Here is a 23,496-nt window from a genome sequence, read left to right as displayed (position 1 = left end):
CCTTTGGCTTATCTACTGCACCCAGAGTGTTCACAAAATGCCTGGCATCAGTAATTGCCTTCTGCAGACTTCAAGGGATACAAATATACCCATATTTGGATGACTGCCTGATCCAAGCGGACAGCAAACACATACTTCTGAAACATCTGGCGTTTGTAATAATGTTGTTGAATTCTCTGGGATACACAGTCAACAAAAAGAAATCAAGGCTAATACCCTCTCAAACAATAATTTTCCTGGGTGCCAGCTTGAATACAAATACCCAGATGGCCTACGTCACGCCAGAGAAACAAGGGCAGCTAACTCAACACTTCAGAAAACTGGCAACCTTCACCAGGCTGACTGCAAGGAAAATCCTGCAGGCTCTGGGATTCATGGCATCTTGCATTCTGCTAATCCCATGTGCAAAGCTGCATATGAGGAAACTACAATGGTACCTAAAAAACTTATGGTCTCAACACATCCACAGTTTGGAAACAATTATACCACTGATTCCATGTCTTCAAAAGGAATTTCTGTGGTGGGCTCAAGCATGCCAAAGAAACACAGGTCTCCCATTCTGCAAGCCTCAAGCAAATCAAGTCATCACAACAGACGCCTCGGACTACGCCTGGGGGGGTGCACATGACAGATCGGTGCATTCAGGGCAAATGGTCCCAAAAAGAAAAGCACCTACACATCAATCAAAAGGAAATGCTAGCAGTAATAAATGCTATTATGGCTTTCAAAGACCTACTGCATCCAGGCCAGCTATTGATAAGGACAGACAACACCACAGTAATGTGGTACATAAACAAACCGGGAGGAACCCATTCATATCCCCTATGCAGGCTAGCCATGTCTCTTTGGAACATGGCTCTGGAATTACAAATCCAACTTCAAGCACAGTACTTGCTAGGCAAGGAAAACACGCTGGCAGACAACCTAAGCAGAAATATGACAGATCCACACGAATGGAAGTTGCATCCTCAAGTTTTTACAAAGATAATTCAAGCATGGGGAAGGCCAGACATAGATCTCTTTGCCACCCACAGAAGTCACCAATTGACAAAATTCTGCTCAAGGACCTTTCATCCACAGGCCTGGAAAGGAGACACACTCTTTCAGTTAGATAACAATGACAGTTTATGCCTTTCCACCTCTTCCTCTGCTGCCCAAAGTTCTATTAAAAGCCAGAGCAGACAGACCAAAGATGATTCTCATTGCTCCAGACTGGCCAAGACAACACTGGTACCCACTCTGAGGAGCCTGACGCATTCCCCACCATGGATCCTGTCTCTAATGCCTCTTCTACTGACTCAGCACAACTTCAAAACTCTTCACAGTCAGCAGAAAACACTCAATCTAGCTGCATGGAAGATTCCTTAAATTCGCAACATACCCTGCTCTCCAAGGAGGTGCAGGATATCATTTTGGAGGCCAGAAGGCCTTCTACTAGAAAAGCCTACTCCACAAAATGGAAACGGTTTTGTGCCTGGAATCAGAAAAAGGGTCAGAATCCTGGAATACCGAATTTACCTCAAATATTACAGTACCTAGCTGAGATGCTAAGCAGTGGACTTTCATTCTCCTCCATCAAAATCCATGCCTCAGCCATTTCTGCAGAATACAACACTGATCCTCCTTTATTCTCTCACCCCCTCTTAAGACAGTTCCTCAGAGGGGCTAAGAATATAAAACCCCCAAGGAAGCAACCAGTATCTGCTTGGGACCTCAATTTCATTCTAGAAAAACTGACCTTGCCTCCTTTTGAGCCAGCTGCTTCAACAGAACTGCAATACTTGTCCTGGAAAACAGCCTTTCTTCTGGCTATCACCTCAGCTCGCAGGGTTTCGGAACTACAAGCCCTCATGGCTGTGCAGCCTTTCATCATTTTCCATCAGGACAGAGTTTCCTTATGAACCAATCCTTCCTTTATATCAAAGGTAGTATCCAGGGTAGCCTTGAATCAGGCTATCCACTTACCTACCTTTTACCCTAATCCTCAAAACAAAGGGGAGAGACTACTATATTCCTTGGACATTCACAGACAGCTACGTTATTATTTGGACAGAACAAAGCCTTTCAGAAAATCAGAGCAACTCTTTGTGTCCTATGCTACAGCTGCTCAAGGGAAGCCTATTTCCTACCTGTGCAGTTTTCCTCAGGGGGGTTCCTACCAAAGATATTTTGGAAGCAGCCACTTGGAGTTCTGTACATACTTTCTCCAAGCACTATCACCTACCAGTATACTCCAAATCTAGAGCAGGCTTTGCCACTGCAGTCTTGCAGGGCATCCTGGCTCCTCCTAGTTCCACTTAGTGCCTACCACCCCTTTTTTAGCTTTGGGATTCTACCCATCTGTTATGACTGCAGCTGTATGCACGATGAACATAGTACAGTTTTGTACCTACCATAAATGTAGATGTTCGAGTGCTAATACAGCTGCAGTCCAGGTTTCCCCTCCCTCCTTCACCTCCTCATACAACCTGACTGGGGTATTCTTTTATGGTGTATTTGCTTGCAACTACTGTTTTTTGATTATATTGCATTGCTTTATTACATAACTTTATGTATTGCCTTCCTTCTGGGGGCACCTGACATCTCGGGCAAGAAAAACTGAAGAAAATGGCGTCGGCTGGTTCTTTTATACCCCTGTCGCACTGACGTCAGGGAAGAAGCGACGACATCAGACGCCGGACCTAGACTTTGGAATTCAGCCGACCGAGGACCCACCTGACGGCAGGAAAACCCATCTGTTATGACTGCAGCTGTATTAGCACTCGAACATCTACATTTATGGTAGGTACAAAACTGTACTTTCTCTGTAGTCTGAAATGGCTTCGATAAGCCATCCGACTACCGATCTTCTGAAAAAACGTAAGGGTAAAGACAGACTGCATAGGCCAGTACTTAGTGAGGCACCTTCGCAGCCCCTGATACCCACTTCTGCAGATTCCCAGGCCTCTGCTGAGACCCATTCAGAGTCCGGTATATAGCAAGTTGCTTCTTCGACTATGGAACCTGCGGATGTCTCTACTTTGAATCCGGAGCCGCTGTGCAGGCAATGGCTTCTGAGGGTGTATTCTAACCTTCCGATGTTCATATTAAACAGACATCTTTGTTTTTGACTAAAACTACAGAGTTTCTCAGGACCAGAGTTCGCACTACACCTAGAAAACTGATGACCAAAGTGCATGCTCAAGCTCCCATGCCACAAAACAAATGCTTAGAATGGCTGAAGACCTTATAACTTTAATTAGGGGAAGCCAGTCTTCCCACTCTAAGACAAAGGATTGATTTTTCCTTCTGATTCTACAGACCATGAGTCCGATGACTTTCCCTTATCTACCTATGAGGATTCAGATGCAGAGGATTCCATTCCCTCTGCCTCCCCTCCAATGGACTTTTCTTTTGGTGAAACCTTCCATACCTTAAGAGAGCATTTCCGCTGGGAATGCCAGGACTACCGACAGTCCAAAAAGAGACTCAGAGAATTTTTAGACTTGCCTCAGCACAGGCCTCTAGCTATAGCCCCTGTCCTGGATATTGTAGATGATGTCTTCATGGAATCCAGTCTTACTCCTGATTCTTTACCACCAGCTCCTAGAAAGCCTGACAGGTATACAGAGTACCCGACTCACACAAATTTTTCTTTAAGAATCCCACTGCGGATCCAGAGACCATTTCCCTGAGACCTAAAGGTATTAAGGCCACTACAGCCAAAAACCCTACCCCTTCGGACCGGAATTCTAAAGATTTAGACAGATGGGTTAAGAAGGTATATACCTCTGCAACTCTTGCCATAAGGGCTTTAAATTGCCAGTTTCACATATTGAAGTATCAGCTGCATATCATGGAACTAATTAAACAGAAAATGTTGTTGCTTCCAGATTGTGCAGAGAATAAAGATTTACAAGAGTTAATGCATTCTGCAAACCAAGTTAGTAAACATACTTACTTTGCAGCATGGTTTTGATGCCTTAGAAGGATCTTGCGGGGCTGCTGTCACTGGATATGTATTGAGAAGGCACGCTTGGCTGAAGGAACAAATCTTGCCAGATCATGTCAAAGCAAAATTGCTAGATCCTCCATTAAACCAGGAACGCTTGTTTGGCACAAAAGCAGAAGACATTCTTAAAAAGATGGAAGAAAAAGCTAAATCTATGCAAACAAGATTTCTTACAGGTAGAGCCACCTAGATTCAGTAGGCGTTGGCCTTCTGAAAATTGGTCCTTTCCAGTCCCTCCCATGTCTTCTCAGTCCAAACCCAGGGGCAACAGACCACCAAGACTACATTCTCAGGGTATGCAGAGATCTAAGCAATGAAGTGCTCCCACCTCTAAAACCGGGAGTGGTAAGCCACCCCCTTATGGAAAAAGTTCACAATGACTTGTCTATCATTCTTCCCAGCCACACCCAAGTACTTGCACCCCTGGGAGGAAAACTCGCCCTCCATGCTAAAAAATGGGATGTTCATTACCCAGGGCCAATGGGTCCAAAGCATTGTATCCTAGGAATACAGATTCTACTTCCACTCACTGCCAACCCCAAGCGGGTTACCAGACCTTCCTCCAAACCAGTGGGCTGAGGCTCTAAAGCATGTACTTTCTCTTCTCAGTATCAGGACTATTCAACCTGTTCCAAAAGAGCAAAGAGGACAGGGTTTCTATTCCAGACTGTTCCTGGTGCCCAGAAAAGAGAGCTCATGGCGCCCTATCCTGGATCTGTCCATTCTCAACACCTCCCTGGTGGTCCCAAAATTCAAAAGGCTTACACTACAACAGCTGCTTCCTATGCTAGCCAAGGACTCCTGGCTAGTCACCCTAGACTTGAAAGAAGCTTATCTGCACATCCCCATAAGGGAATCTTGCAGGGAATATCTATGTTTCAGGAAGGCTCTATGCACTATCAGTTCTCTGCACTTCCCTTTGGCTTATCTACTGCACCCAGGATATTCACAAAGTCCCTGGCTCCAGCCACTGCAAACTGCAGGCAGAGAAATATTCAAATTTACCCATACTTGGACGATTGCCTGATTTAGACGAATAGTCAGGAATTGCTACTTCAGCACCTGGCATTTGTAAAGAGACTTAACTTCTCTGGGGTACACCATCAACAAAAAGAAATCACATCTGGTGCCCAGCCAAAAGATTGTATTCCTGGGAGCAAGCTTGAACACATCTTCCCAGATGGCATTCCTCATTCCAGAAAAGCAGGTTCATTTGACAAACTACTTCAAACTAATGGCCACCAAGACCCAGCTATCTGCAAGAAAATACTGCAAGCCCTAGGGTTTATGGCCTCTTGCATTCTACTAATTCCATATGCAAGAATGCATATGAGGAAACTTCAGTGGTACTTAAAAAGTCTCTGGTGTCAACACTCTCAGAACTTGGAAACACTGATTCCTATCATTCCTTCTCTAAGGGCAGAGTTCCTTTGGTGGGCAGAGGCTTGCAACCACAACAAGGGACTTCCTTTCACTCAACCCCTCACCACCCAAACCTTGTCAACAGGCACATCAGACTATGCATGGGGGGCTCACATGGCAGGCAAATGCATTCAAGGCAAATGGAGCCCAGGACAAATTCACCTGCGTATCAATCAAAAAGAAATGTTAGCTGTACAGAATGCTCTGACAGCCTTCAAATACATTTTCCTTCCAGGACTACTCTTGATAAAGACAGACAACACCACAGTTATGTGGTACATAAACAAGCAGGGGGGAACTCATTCCTACCCACTCTGCTGGTTAGCCATGGCCCTGTGGAACACAGCCTTGAGCAACCAAGTGCACCTGCAAGCTCAATTCCTGCCAAGCAAACAAAATTCACTGGCAGACGACTTGAGCAGAAAGCTACTGGACCCACATGAGTGGGAACTGGAACCCAACTCATTCAAACTTCTAATCAGCAGGTGGGGGACACCAGAGGTGGACCTGTTTGCCTCTCCATGCCAGAAAATTACATATTATAGTGCAGCAAGACAGACGCACCAGCTGCTGCCCCACTCATTAATGGCAGTAACACTGACTTAATGGAGTAACACCGCTGTTAGATGCTCTGTTTCTTTATTGCTGCCTTCCTGTCGGTGACACTGTTGCAATATACAATAGTGTGACATGACTGTGGACTACCTTGCCAGTGTAGCAGAGCTGTGAGAGTGAGTGCCTGTTTACAACTGGCTTTGGCTGGAATGCTAACAGTACAGTTTGTACGGTCATAATAGTTCATCCTTAAGAATTGCCAAAGTGAGAATGAGGCCATAGCACTACATTCTGCAATGTTTGAATAGTTATTTGTCACAGGACAGTTATAGGTAAGAGATTCCAAAATGAGCACATCTTGCAGCCATCTGGAAGAAGTGCTGTCAAGTGTTTGTGCTTCTCCATCAATGTCAACATCATATGTTGAAATTTCATTAGAGGGGTATACCAAAGCTACCATGTATGTACTTTGCCTCCTTATCAGTGAGATTATCACAGGCTAAAATGGCTCCACAGTAAATTATGCTACTAATGGAGAGGACCATACCTGGATGACAGGTGTTCTGCCTTTCACTGGTGACATTGTTGGTGGGAATGGTGACAGAACATTGTTTGCTACCATAGGGAGTAGCATACCTGTCCAGTATGTTTTCCAGCCATCTTTGGTAGTACTGTATGTGCAAATGGTACTAACATTTTTCTGTCAGGGAGTCTGAAATTTTCTAGCCCTCGTTCTGGGCATTGCAGTAGGTAAGACTGTTTCCCAAGCCTGTTTTCTGCAATCAGGGTGTACCATAGTTGCAAATACATGCATGTACACCCATCTCTGTTGCATTACAATAAGTCAGAGTAGTGCTAGATCTCTCTATGCTTCTGTCAGAACAGCACATGTCCAAAGGATATGCTGTGCAGCTCACATTTGTTACAGCTGTATGTCATTCATTTTGTGATTTTTGTCACAGGTCAGACTAACAGCCTATTGCAAGCTGCTGTTGTGAAGTAGCAGCTCATCTGTGGCTCTAAAGTCAGAATTGCAAAACTGACAGAATACTTCATGCAGTCCTCAGAACTTGCCATCAGTCTGCCGAATCCTTAGTGACATAGACAAAGGTAGTCAAACTGGTACTGCATGCTGACTTTGTCACAAATGCATATTCTTCCATTTTCACATCACTAATTTGTCAGAGCGGTTTCCGAGAACTGTGTGTACCAACATTGGCAACAGTTGTCTTCGTTAGGGACACTGGAGTATGTGCGAATCTGCTGTTGGTTAGAATGGCACCAGTTCACAACATACTGTAACCTTGAAGTAGCTAAAATGTCTACAAGATGCATCACCCCTTTCGTCGTAATGGTGCCTGAGTAACATATGCTAGCATCAAAACAAGTAGCACAGCTGTCAGATCAGTCTTCTGACCTTCATCAGTTTAATTGTTGTAGGGGATGAATTGTATCAGAGCAGTGCATGGATGCTATCACTGAGTAGAATAATTGTTAGCCAGATGCTTGTTGCATCATTTTCATTACCATAGATTAGGTTAGAGAGACAGCACTATGCCCTACCGTCTGCGATAATCACACCATTCAAATAAATGTTTTGTCCAACATTAGTAGAATTTATATAAGGCAGAATGCTACCAGACCACTACGTGGCACCAGCAGGTAATAGAACAGTTGTCATGCAGATGACGATGCACTTCATCTGTCATTTTTGCTATAGGTCAAAATGGAAAACGAAAAAAACACAAACAAGTAAACAAAATAAGAAGTAAATCGGCTGATAAAGTCCACGAGTCACCAAAAGAATTTTATCTGTGAGCGCTTTCATGCACTTTTCATGAGTGCACTTCCTCAGACAAATACACACAGCAACCAACCATATTATATAGTTGAACCAATTAATTAAAATTAACCAATTAGTATAATACCATTAAAAATTTAAAACCATCATTATATCCTAACAGTTTTAGCTAAAAACAGCACTATAACCAAAACAAAAACACCATAATTTTTCTTAGTAAAAATAATCTGTCATAGTTCAAAGAGTCATTAGCATTTCAAAGCTTTTAACCTGAGCAAACATTTAATAGAAGAAGCATCATTAATTCCAGGGTAAACATAAGCATTTGTTTTTAATTGCCTTAATAGTTCCTGCTCCTCCAGTTTTAACTGCCAAGGTCCACCCCTTGGATTCTTAACAATTTGTTGCACTACAGTAAATTGAAAACTGTGAGAATTAAACTCATTACTGTGTCTGGCTAAGGCATTAGAGGCCGTGCCTTTAGATATAGCATAAATATGCTCATATATGCGTTGTTTAAGTTGGCGTTCCGTCTTGCCCAGATAAAATGCTGGGCACGACTGACATAACTGACATGAAGCCAAGTAAACAACGCCCTGGGTATCACAATTGTATTTGTCGTGAATTAAATATCTACAGCCTTTGATGTAAAAACAAGACCCTGTCTGAATATACTTGCAATACTTACACCTGCCACATTTAAACATACCTTTCTTATACTTATATTGACCATGCGGTAGTTGAAAAAGTGTTTTTAAAGAAGCACCCTTTTTGAAAACCACTACTGGTTTCAAACCAAGTATTTTATTAAGGCCTGAGTCTTGCAAAATAAGGTCCCAATTATTATTTAATATTTCCTTAAGTTGAAAAGACACATCATCAAATTGTGTAATAAAACTAGTAACATAGCTTTGTCTATTAGTTGACACAGTAGACAAATTTGTTACTGGAATAGTATCGGATGGATGAGTCATGTTGGTAGAAGAATAACCTCTAATTAAAATAGGACCCAGAGACCCTTCAAATCTCTTACATGAAACTTCCGTATTCAAAGCTTGAATCAAGGATGTTGGATATCCATGGTTAGAAAACATTTGACCTAACCGGCTACATTCTTGGTGAAAATCATCATCATGAGAGCACATCCTGGACGCTCTGACTAACTGACCTTTAATAACCCCTCTTTTTTGGAAGAATGGGTGGTTGCTAGTAAAATGCAGAAAGGAATTGCTGTAAAATGGTTTTCTATATATTGTAGTTCTAAATCTATTATGAACCACATCCTTATATAAATTAATATCAAGAAAATTAATATCATGCTCCTGATATTGAAAAGTAAATTCCAAAAATGACGTAAAAGAAACCATTGTTTCAACCATTTTCTCAGCATCCACATGTGTATCTTTCATTATAATAAAGATGTCATCTTGATACCGTGTATACCATACGACCAAACTATTAAACAAAGGATGGGTAAATAAAAAAAGTATGTTCCCAAAATGCCATGACAGAGTTGGCAAAACTGCCCCCACATGGGGAGCCCATGGCAATACCTGACTTTTGAAGGAACAAATCTTTTTTAAACATAAAATAATTATTACTTAAAACAATGTCTAACAAAGAAATAATGACATCAATATTTGATCCAGGGACTTGTTTCATCAATAAAAAGTCCCTTACCCATTCTAGACCTAGTTGCTGTGGAATAACTGTATATAAATCCCTAATATCCACAGTCAAAAACCTAAAATTTTCATCAAACGGGATTGTATTCAAATGATGTAATACATGTCATGAATCACGGCAAATCTGGGCTTCTGTTTTCAATACATCTTTCAATTTGGCATCCACCCGCTTAGCACATGCATATGTGATAGAATCACGTCCATCAATAACAGGCCTAAGAGGGGGGGTCATTCATATTTTTATAAAGTTTAGGTATTCCAAAATTTACAGGGATTAAAGGTGCTGGCATTGTTAGGTAATATGCTTCAATAAGTAAATCACTCAAAAGATTTTTGATACGTTGATAGGCCTGTTTAAGTTGATTCAAAGATACCCTATCATAATTCGAAGTTGAAAGCATCTTAGACATCCTACAATCATATTCTACCTCATCCATAAAAATAGCACTGCCACCCTTATCGGGCTGCATAACCCGGATGTTATGTACTTTGATATATTCAATAAGCTCCCTGTCACCCTTGGAGATATTGTCATGTTGTTTACATCTATTACGGAAATAATCAGAGATTAAAGACCTAAAAAACATTTCAGTTACTTTCTCAAACAGTGCCAAATTGTTGTTCAAGGGAGGATTAAATGTACTTGCCACGCGTTCATCTGATACCACACAACTAGCGTTGCCAAACATAACATTCAGGTTCAACTTACGTATAAATATTTTTAAATCACATAAAATACGTGCTAGATTCGGCTTGGTACTAGGCACAAAGTTGAAACCTTTAGTTAACAGTTCCACAAGTTCCAATGGAATAACTACGGAGGTAAAATTAAACACATTGAAATCGCAACTAGTACTTTGCAAAATGGTTAAATGTCCTGGTGAATCACCATTAATTACCTCCTGCGCCGATTGTTCTTCTTGCGCTGTGGATATTGGCCCCCATTGGTATTTGTTTTGTAAGGGGTAAATTTGTTGTTGCCCTTGTGAAAACCCCGAGTATTCTCTTTATGGCCAATTTGCTGGTTCCTATTGGAAATCCTCTCACTACGCCGGGGTTCAGAATTAATCCCAGCGTTTGAGTCGCTGTTGTTAATCTCAGCCAAATGTGTGAAGTCATCTGAAGGAGACACTTCACCGTTGTTTGTTGCCATGGTACCCGAAACCACTGGTAAACTATGATTAACATCCCCATATTTGGTTGGTGGATTAGGATAAGCTCGGTGCTGTTCATAGGCAAGCTTATCACAACTTATTTTTCGGTTTTTAGTATCAGAAATTTTAGCTAAAAGAGAATCAATACTCAAAGACTCTCTTATAGTCATATTCTACCATCCATATTCACAGTCAGTAGTAATAGCATTGTCCAACACATCTGATTGATGCTTCATATCGCCCATTTGCTTGTTATATTGGGTAATAAGTAATCCCAAGAAGTCAAGACCTTATTTATTAAAAAATTGAACAAGCTGTAAATGAAACTCAGAATTTTTAACTACGCCCGGATATTTCCATTGGCGTAGCCCTTTAGGAACTATGTTTAACCTAATACATTCCTGGAAATATAAAACTTCAATTTGTAGTTTTTTATATTACAAAAGAATATCATCAAATTGTTACAAACAATGTTATTAGTATCTTCCTGGTGTTGATTAAATTGGGACAAAGTGCCAGAATCCGTGAAATTGAAAATGTTATTAGGCATGTTCATAAAATCACCCAGTTTCGGCAAGGTCCTGGTATTACCAACTACATGAGCGTCCTGATTAATAACATTGTTACTAGCTGAAACCGGTGAATTGTTAACATTGTTATCCAATGGTCCTGTTGAAACTACCGGTGCATCGCCTGGTATAGTTTGAATTGAAACAGGTTGAATCGCACGAGAAACAGATGGACCGGACAGGCTAGCATTAAATATAACACCAGTCTTAGGTCGAACAGGCACCACATCCTTCCCCTGGTCGGATATTCTCCTCGCCAGGTCATTGACTCTTTGAGTAAGTTGCTGAATTAGTGCTGTAAGATCTCCAATAGGGTCAGCTTCCCGATTAGAAGTTCCCAAGCTGTTGGGACTCGAAACAAACATGGACTGAGACTGCGGATTACCCCTAATTTCAGCCATGAAAAATGAAAAAAACACAAACAAGGTAAACAAAATAAGAAGTAAATCTTGGCATTGTTAGGTAATGATATGTTTCTAAGGAAATACTTCCTTCAATAAATAAATCACTCAAAAGATTTTTGATATGTTGATAGGCCTGATTAAGTTGATTCAAAGATACCCTATCATAATTCGAAGTTGAAAGCATCTTAGACATCCTACAATCATATTCTACCTCCTCCATAAAAATGGCACCACCACCCTTATCGGGCTGCATAACCTGGATGTTATGTACTTTGATATATTCAATAAGCTCCCTGTCACCCTTGGAGAATTTTAATTAATTGGTTCAACTATATAATATGGTTGGTTGCTGTGTGTATTTGTCTGAGAAAGTGCACTCATGAAAAGTGCATGAAAGCGCTCACAAATAAAATTCTTTTGGTGACTCGTGGACTTTATCAGCGGATTTACTTCTTATAGGTCAAAATGGGTCAGACTAGTTCATGCTAACATCAGTGCAGTGGTACTGTCACATCCCAGTACCTACTTGTACCACCTTGTCACTGCTGTAGGTGAGAGGGCAGCACATAATTGTATACTATAACCAGATGCTGTGCTCCTAGATGGTGGCATTGCTGTAGGTCAGAATAATGACAGTGCACTACATGGAACCATCATGAACACCAAAGCAGACAAAGAGATTCTTTTCCTCCAGTCCATTAATAGTGCATTATGTGTGAACTGTAAAGGAGAATGACATGTTAGTGGCCACCTTATCACTACATTGCCCACCTTATCATGAAGGGATTCTCATCTAGATCAAGGGAGGTTATAGTCTCCCTTTACTCATCACTCATCAGACCAATGATTGAGTACAATGCCCCATTCGGAATGTATCTGACCCGACACTTGCAGCAGCTGGAGAGGCCACAAAAGTTCCTCACCAAAAGGATAAAGGGTCTCAAAAATCTATCCTATGCTGCCCGACTGAAAGAACTCCAGCTCTATTCAGTCGCCACGCTTGCTCAGAGGTGACCTTTGCCTAACATACAAGGCCATGTCAAACCCAGATTTGATGAATATGCTTCACCTCAACAAATCTAGATCCATCAGAGCCACAAGGGCGGGAGACTTAAACCTCGACACGGCTATTAATAGGACGTGCTGGAGGGATAGATTCATCACCCAAAGACTCCCTATGCTGTGGAACAAAATCCCGGTACATGTGAGGCAGAGCACCTCGCTGGCCTTGTTCAAGAGAAATCTTGACCAATGGATGGGAGATCGCAGATATACCCCAGGGATTACCTCAGTGTCACTGCTCGACAGAGGCACAGCAAAATAATGGGTATAGTTCCCCATACTAAAGGGGTGGCGTAAGCCACAAAACGATGGGCTAGGCTTGTAAATGCCCTCGGGCAGATAGCCTAGTATGAACCTATGAACCTATGATTATGAGGAATTGCAGAGGAAGTCAAGAAAAGCTACAAGGAGTGCATTTTTCTTTTGGGAGGTATGCAGAAATATTAACCTAAAAGCAGGGAAAACAGGAAAGGATTTTTCATTTCCACTTTTATTTCAGGAAAGAAAGCAGGGCTATCATTTTGGAAAGTGGGTAAGTATGAATTAATGAAAAAAATTAAATTCATATTGTCAAGACGATATGATTGACTTTCCAAAACTCAAAGCTTTTGAATGGAGATTGTGGTATAGTTCGGATGGGGGAGTTTATCCCTTTCCCCACTGTAGTACGATTGTGGTGTGTGTGTGTGTGTGTGTGTGTGTGTGTGTGTGTGTGTGTGTGTGTGTGTGTGTGTGTGTGTGTGTGTGTGTGTGTGTGTGTGTGTGTGTGTGTGTGTGTGTGTGTGTGTGTGTGTGTGTGTGTGTGTGTGTGTATATATATATATATATATATATATATATATATATATGTAATATGGGGTGGGCTTGCCCCCTGCAGAAATGTAGAAAAAAGGTAGATTTTTGTTGTTTGAATTTTTGAGTTTTCAGAAACTGATCATATTATCTCAACAGTATGAATCTTGGGTTTCTAAAAACTTGAGCTGCTGATGTAGACCCCCCAGGTGATATACCACCAAACATCCTGAAGAACCTAGCAGGAGTTAAAGTAGATTCCATAGCAAAACTATTTAGTAAGTCACTAAACAGCAGCACTGTACCAGGAGACTAGAAGTAGGTATCAATTGTACAGTTTTATCAGTGAGGCCCAAGAACTGAACCAGAAAGTTAGATCACTAGGTCTCAACTGTGTAACAGGGAAAGTAGTTGAGATGCTATGGAAAATAATAGTGGAGTTCCTATATGTTAGTTCTACAAGATACATTTCACCATTGTTTTGTAGCATAACGTCTTTCATGTCCAGTCTGATTCAGGTCTGCCTTTTAGATTTTCAGAAAATAAATCCAGTGTACATGGAATACTTGGATTTTAATAGGGTCTTTAATTTAGCAAATCACAAAGAATGACTGGTAGGTAAATTGAAACTAATAGTCATGGGAGATTAACCATTCCTAAATCCATTCAGGTTGTTAAAGGGTACGGAAACAGAGTAATACTTAAGGGGACCTTGCATGAGTGATAAATGGACAATGATAAGTCATGAGTCTAATGAGGCTTTTCAGTATACCTATCAGATATTACAAAAGGATTTAAGGATAACATTAACATTTTCATAGACGACACTAAGTAGATAGGAGACTGAGAGGAAGATTCAAAAAGATATAAAGAGAATAAAGAAGCTTTTAAAGTAAGGCTGTCAGAATTAATGCAGGAAAGTCCAAACTCTCAATTTAAAGTCTGGCGGTAAAGCAAATGTTTTGTTCTTTTTTATGAAACCGTAGGCAAATTCTGGAATTCTAACTGCCTGAGTACTGATAAAAATACAAGAGTTCATGTAACTGACATTTTACGTCAGGACAATCATTCATCATAACTTGTATTTCTTTTTAAATTCACCACTTGTAATGCCAGTTTGCTTTAATCATTGTTCTATACTTTGTGTTTTTATTTTGCTTATCTACAGAAGCATTCAAATTTTATTGGAATTATGGCTATATCAAGCAACTAGAATTTTACCTCATGACAATTAATTTTAATAACATTTATAGAAATCCCTGAGTGGGTTATCAGTGCGAAATGTTATCTTAAAAGGTGCAAATCAAGGAAAGATCTAGGGGTGACTTTCAATCAATCCAGCCTTCCATCCATTTTTCTAAATTGGTTGTCCTGGTGAGCATCACCATAACAAGCTAAGCATGGTGAACCAGCCTTCCCTACCTCTAGCAGCAGGTTTTCAAAAGCAGGATGAGAGGCATCATTCCTCCAGTATGTCCTTGGTCCATCTTAGGGTACCTCCCAATGGCTTGTGCCTGGTATAGCTCCTTCCTGGATTGCTACTTCACCATGTGCAGTGAACCCAACTACCCTGCAAATTAACTGCATTTGTTCTACTTATGTCTGTGATCTCATTTATATTTTCACTAAACAAAACACATGACCAGTGGTAATGATGTGGGCACAAGACTGACCGGTAAATTGAGAGCCTCATCCTGTGACCCCATTCTCACTTTGCTACTGTAGTCCAATACACTGCCTGCAGTCCTTTTACTGTTGAATCCATTCCATGGACAGTCCATCTCTCTCCCCTCTACCCTCACTCGTGAGCAAGACTTGAAGATACTCAAATCTCGTCTACTTGAAGTAGATGCCCACACACACACACACACACACACACACACACATACACACACCTGCAGAGTGCACTCTATTGTTTTTCTTGAGAGAACCATCACCTCTGACTTTAGGCACAGATATTTAGTCCAGAATTTCCACTAGGAAGAATTTTGCTATGATACTAATTCATCTTGTAGTCCTCCTGAGTTATGACCTAGGCTTGTACTGCTGAAGGGGCCTGTAGAGGCTGACCTTCCCTTAAAACATGGACAGTGGTTCTGCTCCCACCTCTTCCTTGTTCTGAAGGGGGTTTTGTTTTGTCCAGGACATCAAAGACTTCAGTCAGTAGATCCTGTATGTCTGGATCTGAATGGTGATGCCCGATGGAGTCATATCTCTACTGAAGGTCTCAATGGGCACAGTGGATGCCTTTTGTCATATTAGTGTTTGGATCTCCAAAAGACAGTATTCTGTTTCGCTGCTGGTGTGAATCATTTTAGTTACAAAGTGTCAGCCATATCTAAGCTTGTCACGGTACACTGTGTTTACAGGGGTATTGGCTATTGTGTCTGAAGCCTTGCACAGGGATCTTCTGAGATGAGTCTTCTCTTATGTTGTCTCTGAGAAAAAGCCTTTATAAGCAGTGAGCTGGACACACTGTCCAGTGTTTGTATTTTCTAACCATGGAGAAAGCCCAGGAAGTCAAAACATTCTTAGCATTCTTGAGGTCACAGCACAGGGTCATTGTCCAGATCGTACTTTCACTTCAGGGCTTAATGGCAGATATGATCTTTTACTGTACTGTTTCATGTCTAGGAAGCAGATTATGCAGTGGACTGTGTGGTGTCAGTGGCTGCAAAGCCAACACACATTTGTAGATCTTGCCCAGGAGTTTGATTCTTGTCAGCAGACCATGGAGATATGGAGTTTCCCTACCATACCCTGGAGGACTTCCCATTCTTTCAGACAAATGCATCACATGCCCCAGTGATGGCTGATTTGCTGGCAGTGTGGGAAGCTGAGCATTTGGTTCAGGGGTCATGGTACCCCCCCCTTTTCTGAAGGCATTGGAGGTAAAGTACGTCATTCAGTCAAAGAACAAAGATCTTCTATGGTATTTAAGCAAGCTAGGGAGCATGCTGTCAAAACCCCTGCAGACAGTAAGTGCTCTTTAGTGTCCATAGTCAGAGGTATCACAATCTGATTCACATCACAGGGGGAGTGAATAGGCTAACAGTCTGAGCCTCCCCATTCCTGTCCTAGAGTTGTTGATATAGAAGTTGTCTCTTTCAGATCTTCCATAAATGGGGCACTCTACCAGTCTGTATTTGCCACTTGGGAGAATGTTGCCCTGCCTGTATCCTTCTGAAGGGATAGGCAGTGGAAATAGTGGGCGTATTCCCCAGGCCATGGCAGTGGAGAGTCCAGGATGCCATCCTGCTTTGCTGTTGATCCCATTCTTCCTTCCAAATTTCAAGGGTGAAATATTAAAATTAAGTCTTGTGCTGTGGTGGCTGAAAAAGATGCAATTTAAGGCTATCTAGTCCCTAGTAGTACAGGTAACTCTTCTAGTCTTGGCCAAAGATTTCTCCCTTGGTTGGAACAGCAGTTGGCTCCATTTCAGGGTTTGGCTACTGATAAGACACTTTCTAATCCCGACATTTATAAATCACTGCTAACATGGCAGGTAGAATTCAAGGGAAGAAAGTAAGAAAACAATGAGAAATACTTTCATGATAAAATGAACAAGATGGTGACTTATTGCAACCTTTGAGTAAAACTGCAGTCAAAAGAAAAGGCAAATAAGATGGAAGTGAGAGGTAGAGGGAAAAATCCTTGTCACTATACTCCATATCATATAGAATTCTTAGGGGAGACATACCTGCCCTATAGAGCAACCCAGTACCCAATCTAATGAAGTTACTGCGTATCGGTAAATCAAATGGGTCTAGGGCTAGCCGTTCCAGGGACTTATATCTGGCCTACCACTTAAATAGGACATGCTGGAGGGACAGATTTATCTCCTAGCAACTGCCACATCTTTGGAACAGGCTACCAGTTCATGTGAAACAGAGCACCTCTATGACATTGTTCAAGAGGAACCTGGATGTGTAGATGGGGCACCGTAAATTCTTACAAGGGCTAGCACCCACAACCCTCCTAGAGATGAGCACTCATCACTAAATGCAATCCTTGGTATTGACTAGTACTTCTATGGTATTACATTGGGTTGAAACTGTCATGCTTAAAATGACCTCATGGTCAATAGCCTAGTAATCTCCTATGTATGATAAGTCTGTCAAGAATACCAAAACAAAAATGTGTTGTATACAAGTAATTTTGCACCCCAAGAAATTATTACCTGTATAAGAAAATTAATGTTGATCTGCAATAAGAATTGCTAAAAGGAAATATGAATGTATTATGCACTCAGAAGGATAGAGGGAGGGCAGAATTCTCCCAAGTGGCAAATTCTACCTAGTGATTTAAGTGCTTCACACATCAGAAAACATATCAAGTGATACAACTGAGGAAATGTTGCTATTCATTATTAACTCAGCTGTTTAATACAGCACATGTACACCCCAAACAAGACTAAATTCTGTCTTAGATGTTGCTCTGACCAGGACAGATGTAAAAGTGGTTAAAGTTAAGATTCTTCCACCGACAGGCAGTTTGGATCATAACTCAGTAGAACATAGTTTTTCTCTCAGGCAGAACATGGCATAACACAATTCCAGAGAAAAAATGGCCAACATAGTATCTTTGAGAATGGTGTCATTAACTACAAGTATATGCATTCTTCTGACTCTAATAATAGACTTCTGCAAAAGTGTATTTTTATGCTTTTCCCAGTGTGGATGAGTCTTCATCATCTGATATTTATTTTATAAAATGTCATCCTCCTGTAGTTGCTCCTTATCTAATCAAAAGTGAATTTCTGAGTTCCCTGAATCACTTAATTTATATCACCATTGCAGTTGTAAATGAAGAAACAATGGCAGAGAGATCTTCTTGCACACTAGGGGGGAGGTTGGCACAATGGTTAAGGTGTTTACCTTACAGACGCAAGGTGCAGGGTTTGATTCTCACTTGGGGTAATTGGCTAGGCTTAAAATGGCCCACAAGGGTAGTTAGCCTAGTACTAAACTATGAACCTATGAACCTATGGATGTGTGTATACCATCTGTCAGTGCTGTAACTGGGTCAAAAGGTTTAAAGTTGCTGTACAAATACTGTAAAAAGGAACTACCAACTGCATCATCCTGTCTGATCAGGCAGCTGCTGTCTCTTAAAATGCTGTACCCAAAGGCCACTTCATTAGAGGTGTGACAGCTATTAGTGCTTCTTTCAAGAATGTTTCATTGCAGACACAAGTGTCATGACCTCTTGTTACTAGTACATAACTTAAAGTATTACTGTCTCAGTCATGACTTCAGAAGTTGTACTTCCTTTGGTGCAGCTGCACTTCAAGGCTCTAACTTCTTGACCTACGTTTCTAGACTTTCCTCATGGTCCTTCCATTTTGGTGGATTTACTGCCAGAGCTTCTACTCAGCTCTGGAGCCCATTAAGGGAGGGGTACCATGTTAGAACACCAGGAGGGATACCTGGTGTTTTAACAATATAACTTGATCTGTGAGAGGATCCTCCTTATTGGGTCTGATATTCCCTCCAGCTGTTCGCTGTTGCTTAGAGCAGCCCATCTGACTTCAGTTGTTGGAATTCCCTGCAAGTTGGGCAACTATTCCTTGGCATGACTTCTACACTGCTAACTTTATTGTTGTCCCTTGATTTGCAGAAAATTTTCTAAGGTTTGGGGGCAAACTGACAGGTTGATGTGCTTAACACATTTATGTAGGAATGTGTGACATCATATGTGCCAGGAACAAGCATATGAGCCCCCAAGCATGGATGATTTTGAGAAAAATGCAAGATTTTAATTAGTACAGAGGAAGACCAAAAGCAAAGGACTCCTCAGGGCTGGCCTCATTGTACATCATTTGATATGGTTAGAATGTGTCTGATGTATCTTACGAGCAAGTCCGTACCATCTCTTTGCATCTTCTGCTTCCTCTGCATTCCTAAATCACCAAGAATTAAATTGCTGTTTTAATGTTAAAGCCTTGATCTTAACACCCCTTATATGATTTGCTCTGTTTAATGTAAGTACTGCAGTGCAGTCTGTTTTGTTAGATATGAGGTCTTTGGTAGATCCTGAAGAAACTGCATGCTTAATTTCATTGTAAATTTGTTTCTCTGTTAAGATTAAGCACTGTGTGTACAATTCCTCCTTAAGTCTGTGTTTGTCTGTATCTTCAGATGAGGATTTACATGATGCTGAGGACAAGCACAGCTACAAGAAGATGTTGGCACGTGATGAACGCAGGTTCAAGAAAGCAGACAAGGATGGTGACATGATAGCAACCCGGGAGGAGTTCACAGCCTTTTTACATCCTGAAGAATTTGATTATATGAAAGACCTAGTTGTGACAGTGAGTAGAACAAATATGTTGTACTTCTAATTCAGAATGTCACCTCTTTGGAAACTATGTAATATGTTTAGGATTGGGTGTGCAAATCCATCCATCCTCACCCCCTTTTCCCATTTTTGCACATGGGGTCAGGGTGTCACTTCAACAGTGACAATCATCTGAAGCCAAGGTTTACACCGCCGGGTGGCTAGCCTTGCCATAGTAGTTCATCTGTACCATTCACATGCACACACGCTCACTCGTAGAGCCATTTTAGAGTGTCCACTGGAGCACCCAGAAGAAACCGATGTGGCCACTGGGAGGATATGGAGACTCCACACAGAAGGCACCCCAATGAAATATGCATACCTTTTTATATCTACAGAAGGTCCTGGATTTGCCAGAAATTTCCATAGGTGTTAAGAATAAGAACTGCTTGGGAAAGAGTGATGGTGTTCCCTCACTATGTCATCAGGCATTTTCACAGTTGTGAGCATATTTCAACTCTTTCTCACAAAAAAGATATCCGTTACCATTACCTTAGCTACTTTAGTAGACTGAGAATCCTATCCTTTTGCTTGGTACCATACACGCCCTGATGAGTTATCTGTGTTTAGCTCTCCATGCTATGAATGACTGAGCACCCTGTGAACTACTTTGCCTAAACAGAGCTATTTGTAAAGCCAACACTCATTCTAGAGATCTTAACCTATAATCCCACTTCAGGTGGCATGACCATTGCCTAACCCAGCGTATTCCCTCATTTCTGGAATAGGCCACTCTTGCATATCAGAGTACTCTCCTGGCAACTTTTAAAGCTAGTTTGGAAAACTAAATGTATGATTGCAGATTTTCACCAAGGACATAGTCAAACTGTACTTAATTGGGGACAGTGTTAGTCTTCCACCAGTACTGAGTCATGTGGTTGAGCATCTCAATTGTCCTATTGGCTTTAAGCTGATGTTTTAACTTTGTCACTTTTTGTTTTAGGAAAATAGTGTACTAAGTATTGATGACTAACCAGAGGGTCAGGATGGTCAAACAAAGATATTCAGTGTTAATAGGTTCTGGTTCATTTCGTAATGTAAGCAGAAGCTTGGGAGATGAAAACTTTACAAGTAAGGGCTAGAGAGATGAAACATTTACAAGGCTGCCTGTGACAATTAGAAGCATAGGTGTCAAACCAGAGGTGAATTTCCACTTGTCCAAGTTACACTTGAATTAGGTGAGGAAGGACCTCTGCTTCACATGGATGGGGAGCCTGATCCAGAAAGCGGGTAGTCTCTTGGACACATACCTGTCTCCAGCAGATCCTTTTTATATCACAGGTAAGACTTTAAGTTTTTGGAATAGGTAATTCCGGTGCTGTTTGTTTTGTGAATATGCAAGAGGTTCATCAGAGTGGGGTCTGAAGATGCCTTGTATGCCGGTCACAGATATCTCCTCAACCAGCTTGTAGGAGACAGAATACAGAAATAGGGCTTTGAGGTGGTCTGCACAGGATGTGTTATTTACACCTTGTATTCTGTTAGTGAGGCATGTCTGTGGATATTCCAATAGTTGGATGTGCCTGGTTAGGTACATACCAAAGGGGGCAGTGAGCCAGCTGGCTGTCCACTGGGTAACAAGGGTGTATACCTAACCTTTTTGAGTTTATCAGCAATGCCAAAGTGGAGTATTGTGTCAGATGCCTTGGTCAGGTCAAGGTAGGCAGTGTGAACGTTTTGCCCTCATCCTTTGTGCAGAGGGGTGATTGTTCTCCATTCATGAGGCACAAAGCCTGTTTGGAGGCTATAGCTAAGTAGCAATTCCAAAGGACCTGATGTTTCATGCTGTTTAGAAGGCAGCATGGGATATTGTTAGGGCCCACCACTGCATTATTCTTGGTATTAGAGAGCATTGAGAATCTGTTCCATAGTGGTAGTTGGGGGAGTTATATTTGGCGGTATTTTCTGAGGGGAGGCTTGGGATGAGGGGCAGAGTTAGAGCTGCATTTTTTTGCCATTAGGTTTGTTATATCTTCTGGCTTAGTACAGGTGTCTCCATTAACAATGAGCTGTGCACCAATTGTGTATTGCCTTTGAGGTTGTGGATGTAGCTAAAGAATGCCTTGTTGTTGACCTGCGTGACCAGATTTACCTCAAAGTTGGCTTTGGTAGGCATTATTTGTCCTCCACGTTATTTAGTTTTAATGAGAGCACTTTTATCCTGCTAGGTGCTTCACCTTCTAATTTCTGCCATGATTTTCTTCCTTTATACAACCTATTTATGAAGGAATTCACCAGGGTGACTTATTTTTTGAGTTAGTTTCATATTTATTCCGGGTGATGACAGATGCCTGTATGCAGCCATTAACATGCTTTTATAGGGTTTTCTTGGAGCAGCTCTACATAGGCAGTAGTGTTTTCAGGGTTTAGAGGGGCTTGAAATTTTGCAGGTTATAACTTAAGTACTTCCCATCATTTCATGTAGTATTTCTCATTGCAATAATGGTGGTCTCTATGGAAAAACATTCAGAAGTGTATTATAGTGAAAAGCAGAAACATTTATGATCGGTTGTCTTGAATATAGTGGATTATTTTTGTAGTGATTCACAAGTGGACTACAGATGGGCCAAGTACTCCTTACCTGCTATTACTGTAATGACCCATTATTATGGTGAGTGTAAGGGTACTATTCCAGAAACAAATGAGACTGGCTTTGGAAAAATCAAGCAAGTAAACAGTGTAAAGATGGTAACACTAATACAGCCCTTGATAGAGTAGGTTAGCAAAGTGACAAACTGACTTAGGAAGGTAAATCCTTGTATGGTAAATACTGTAGAATAAACATTGTCCTGTACTGTGTGAGATTGGCTCGTAGGCAGGTAGCCAGAAACTGAGGACTGGGTAGAAAGTACTGCAGAGCAGAAGTAATTGTTATATGAATGGCCTTTATTTAACTCAGAAAATTGTACAAATGGGGCCAAACAAGTTTATGGGCATTTTTTTTTTTTTTTAAACTGAAGAGGATATTGATCCTTCTACTTAACCATGTGCACCATAAATGAGTGACAAACCCAAAGACTTCTCCAGGCAGGAAGATGTGACCAGGAAGGTTCATATGAGTTTCCTCTTGCTATATTCTCAGGAGACAAAATGCTTTTAAAACCACATGAGTGACTTATCACCATTATTATTGTTTTCAGCAGTAGTATATTATGCACAGGTTTAAGAAAAATACATATAATTAGCTTTTCTTGTGAGAAACGTGCCACCATTATTTTGCTTTTCAGCAGTAGCGGACTGTTATGGACATGTTTAAAAAAAAGTTCACATAATTAGCTTTTCTTGGTTTTGTTGAACAGGAAACCATTGAAGACATGGACAAGAATGGAGATGGATTTGTACAGTTAGAAGAATACATTGGTAAGCAAATGTATTTACTGATACTAACTATATGAGAAAAGTATTTTTATACTGGGAGTGAGAAGAAACAAACATTAAGCTTTTTTCATGGACTTTATAATGCGAGTTCTTAACACTTTGGATCCTCTGTCCCATTTGCTACTGCTGATATTAATATATATTACTTAATGTCTGTCTTTTTCCTTCACATTTGCCAAGAAGTATATATTTATTATTCCTTTATCTTTTTCCTTCAAATTGCCATTACCCTGTTTTTTCACTGTACTCTAATTACCTTATTCATTATTAAATCTCACTGTCTTCTTATTGCCTTTAATGTTTTATCTCGTATACATGAAAATATTGCATCCCCTGCTTAATGT

At 41.0% G+C, this 23,496-nt stretch overlaps 1 protein-coding gene across 3 annotated transcripts in view; it reads left to right on the top strand.

Annotated features, from left to right (window-relative positions):
* LOC122811531 (calumenin-like) overlaps window positions 1–23,496 on the top strand; it is a 289,748-nt gene that overhangs the window by 154,357 nt on the left and 111,895 nt on the right. For all 3 annotated transcript variants that reach the window (XM_044083427.1, XM_044083425.1, XM_044083426.1), the window contains exons 4-5: window positions 19,576–19,748; window positions 23,074–23,134. In XM_044083427.1, coding sequence (XP_043939362.1) covers window positions 19,576–19,748; window positions 23,074–23,134 — 234 coding nt within the window. The remainder of the gene's footprint in view (window positions 1–19,575; window positions 19,749–23,073; window positions 23,135–23,496) is intronic.

The sequence above is a fragment of the Protopterus annectens genome, chromosome 9.part0 (assembly GCF_019279795.1).
Source record: "Protopterus annectens isolate FY-2018-M chromosome 9.part0, PAN1.0, whole genome shotgun sequence".
Classification (NCBI taxonomy): domain Eukaryota; kingdom Metazoa; phylum Chordata; order Ceratodontiformes; family Protopteridae; genus Protopterus; species Protopterus annectens.
The sequence above is the reverse complement of the archived record's forward strand: the minus strand, read 5'-3'. Positions and strand labels throughout refer to the sequence as shown.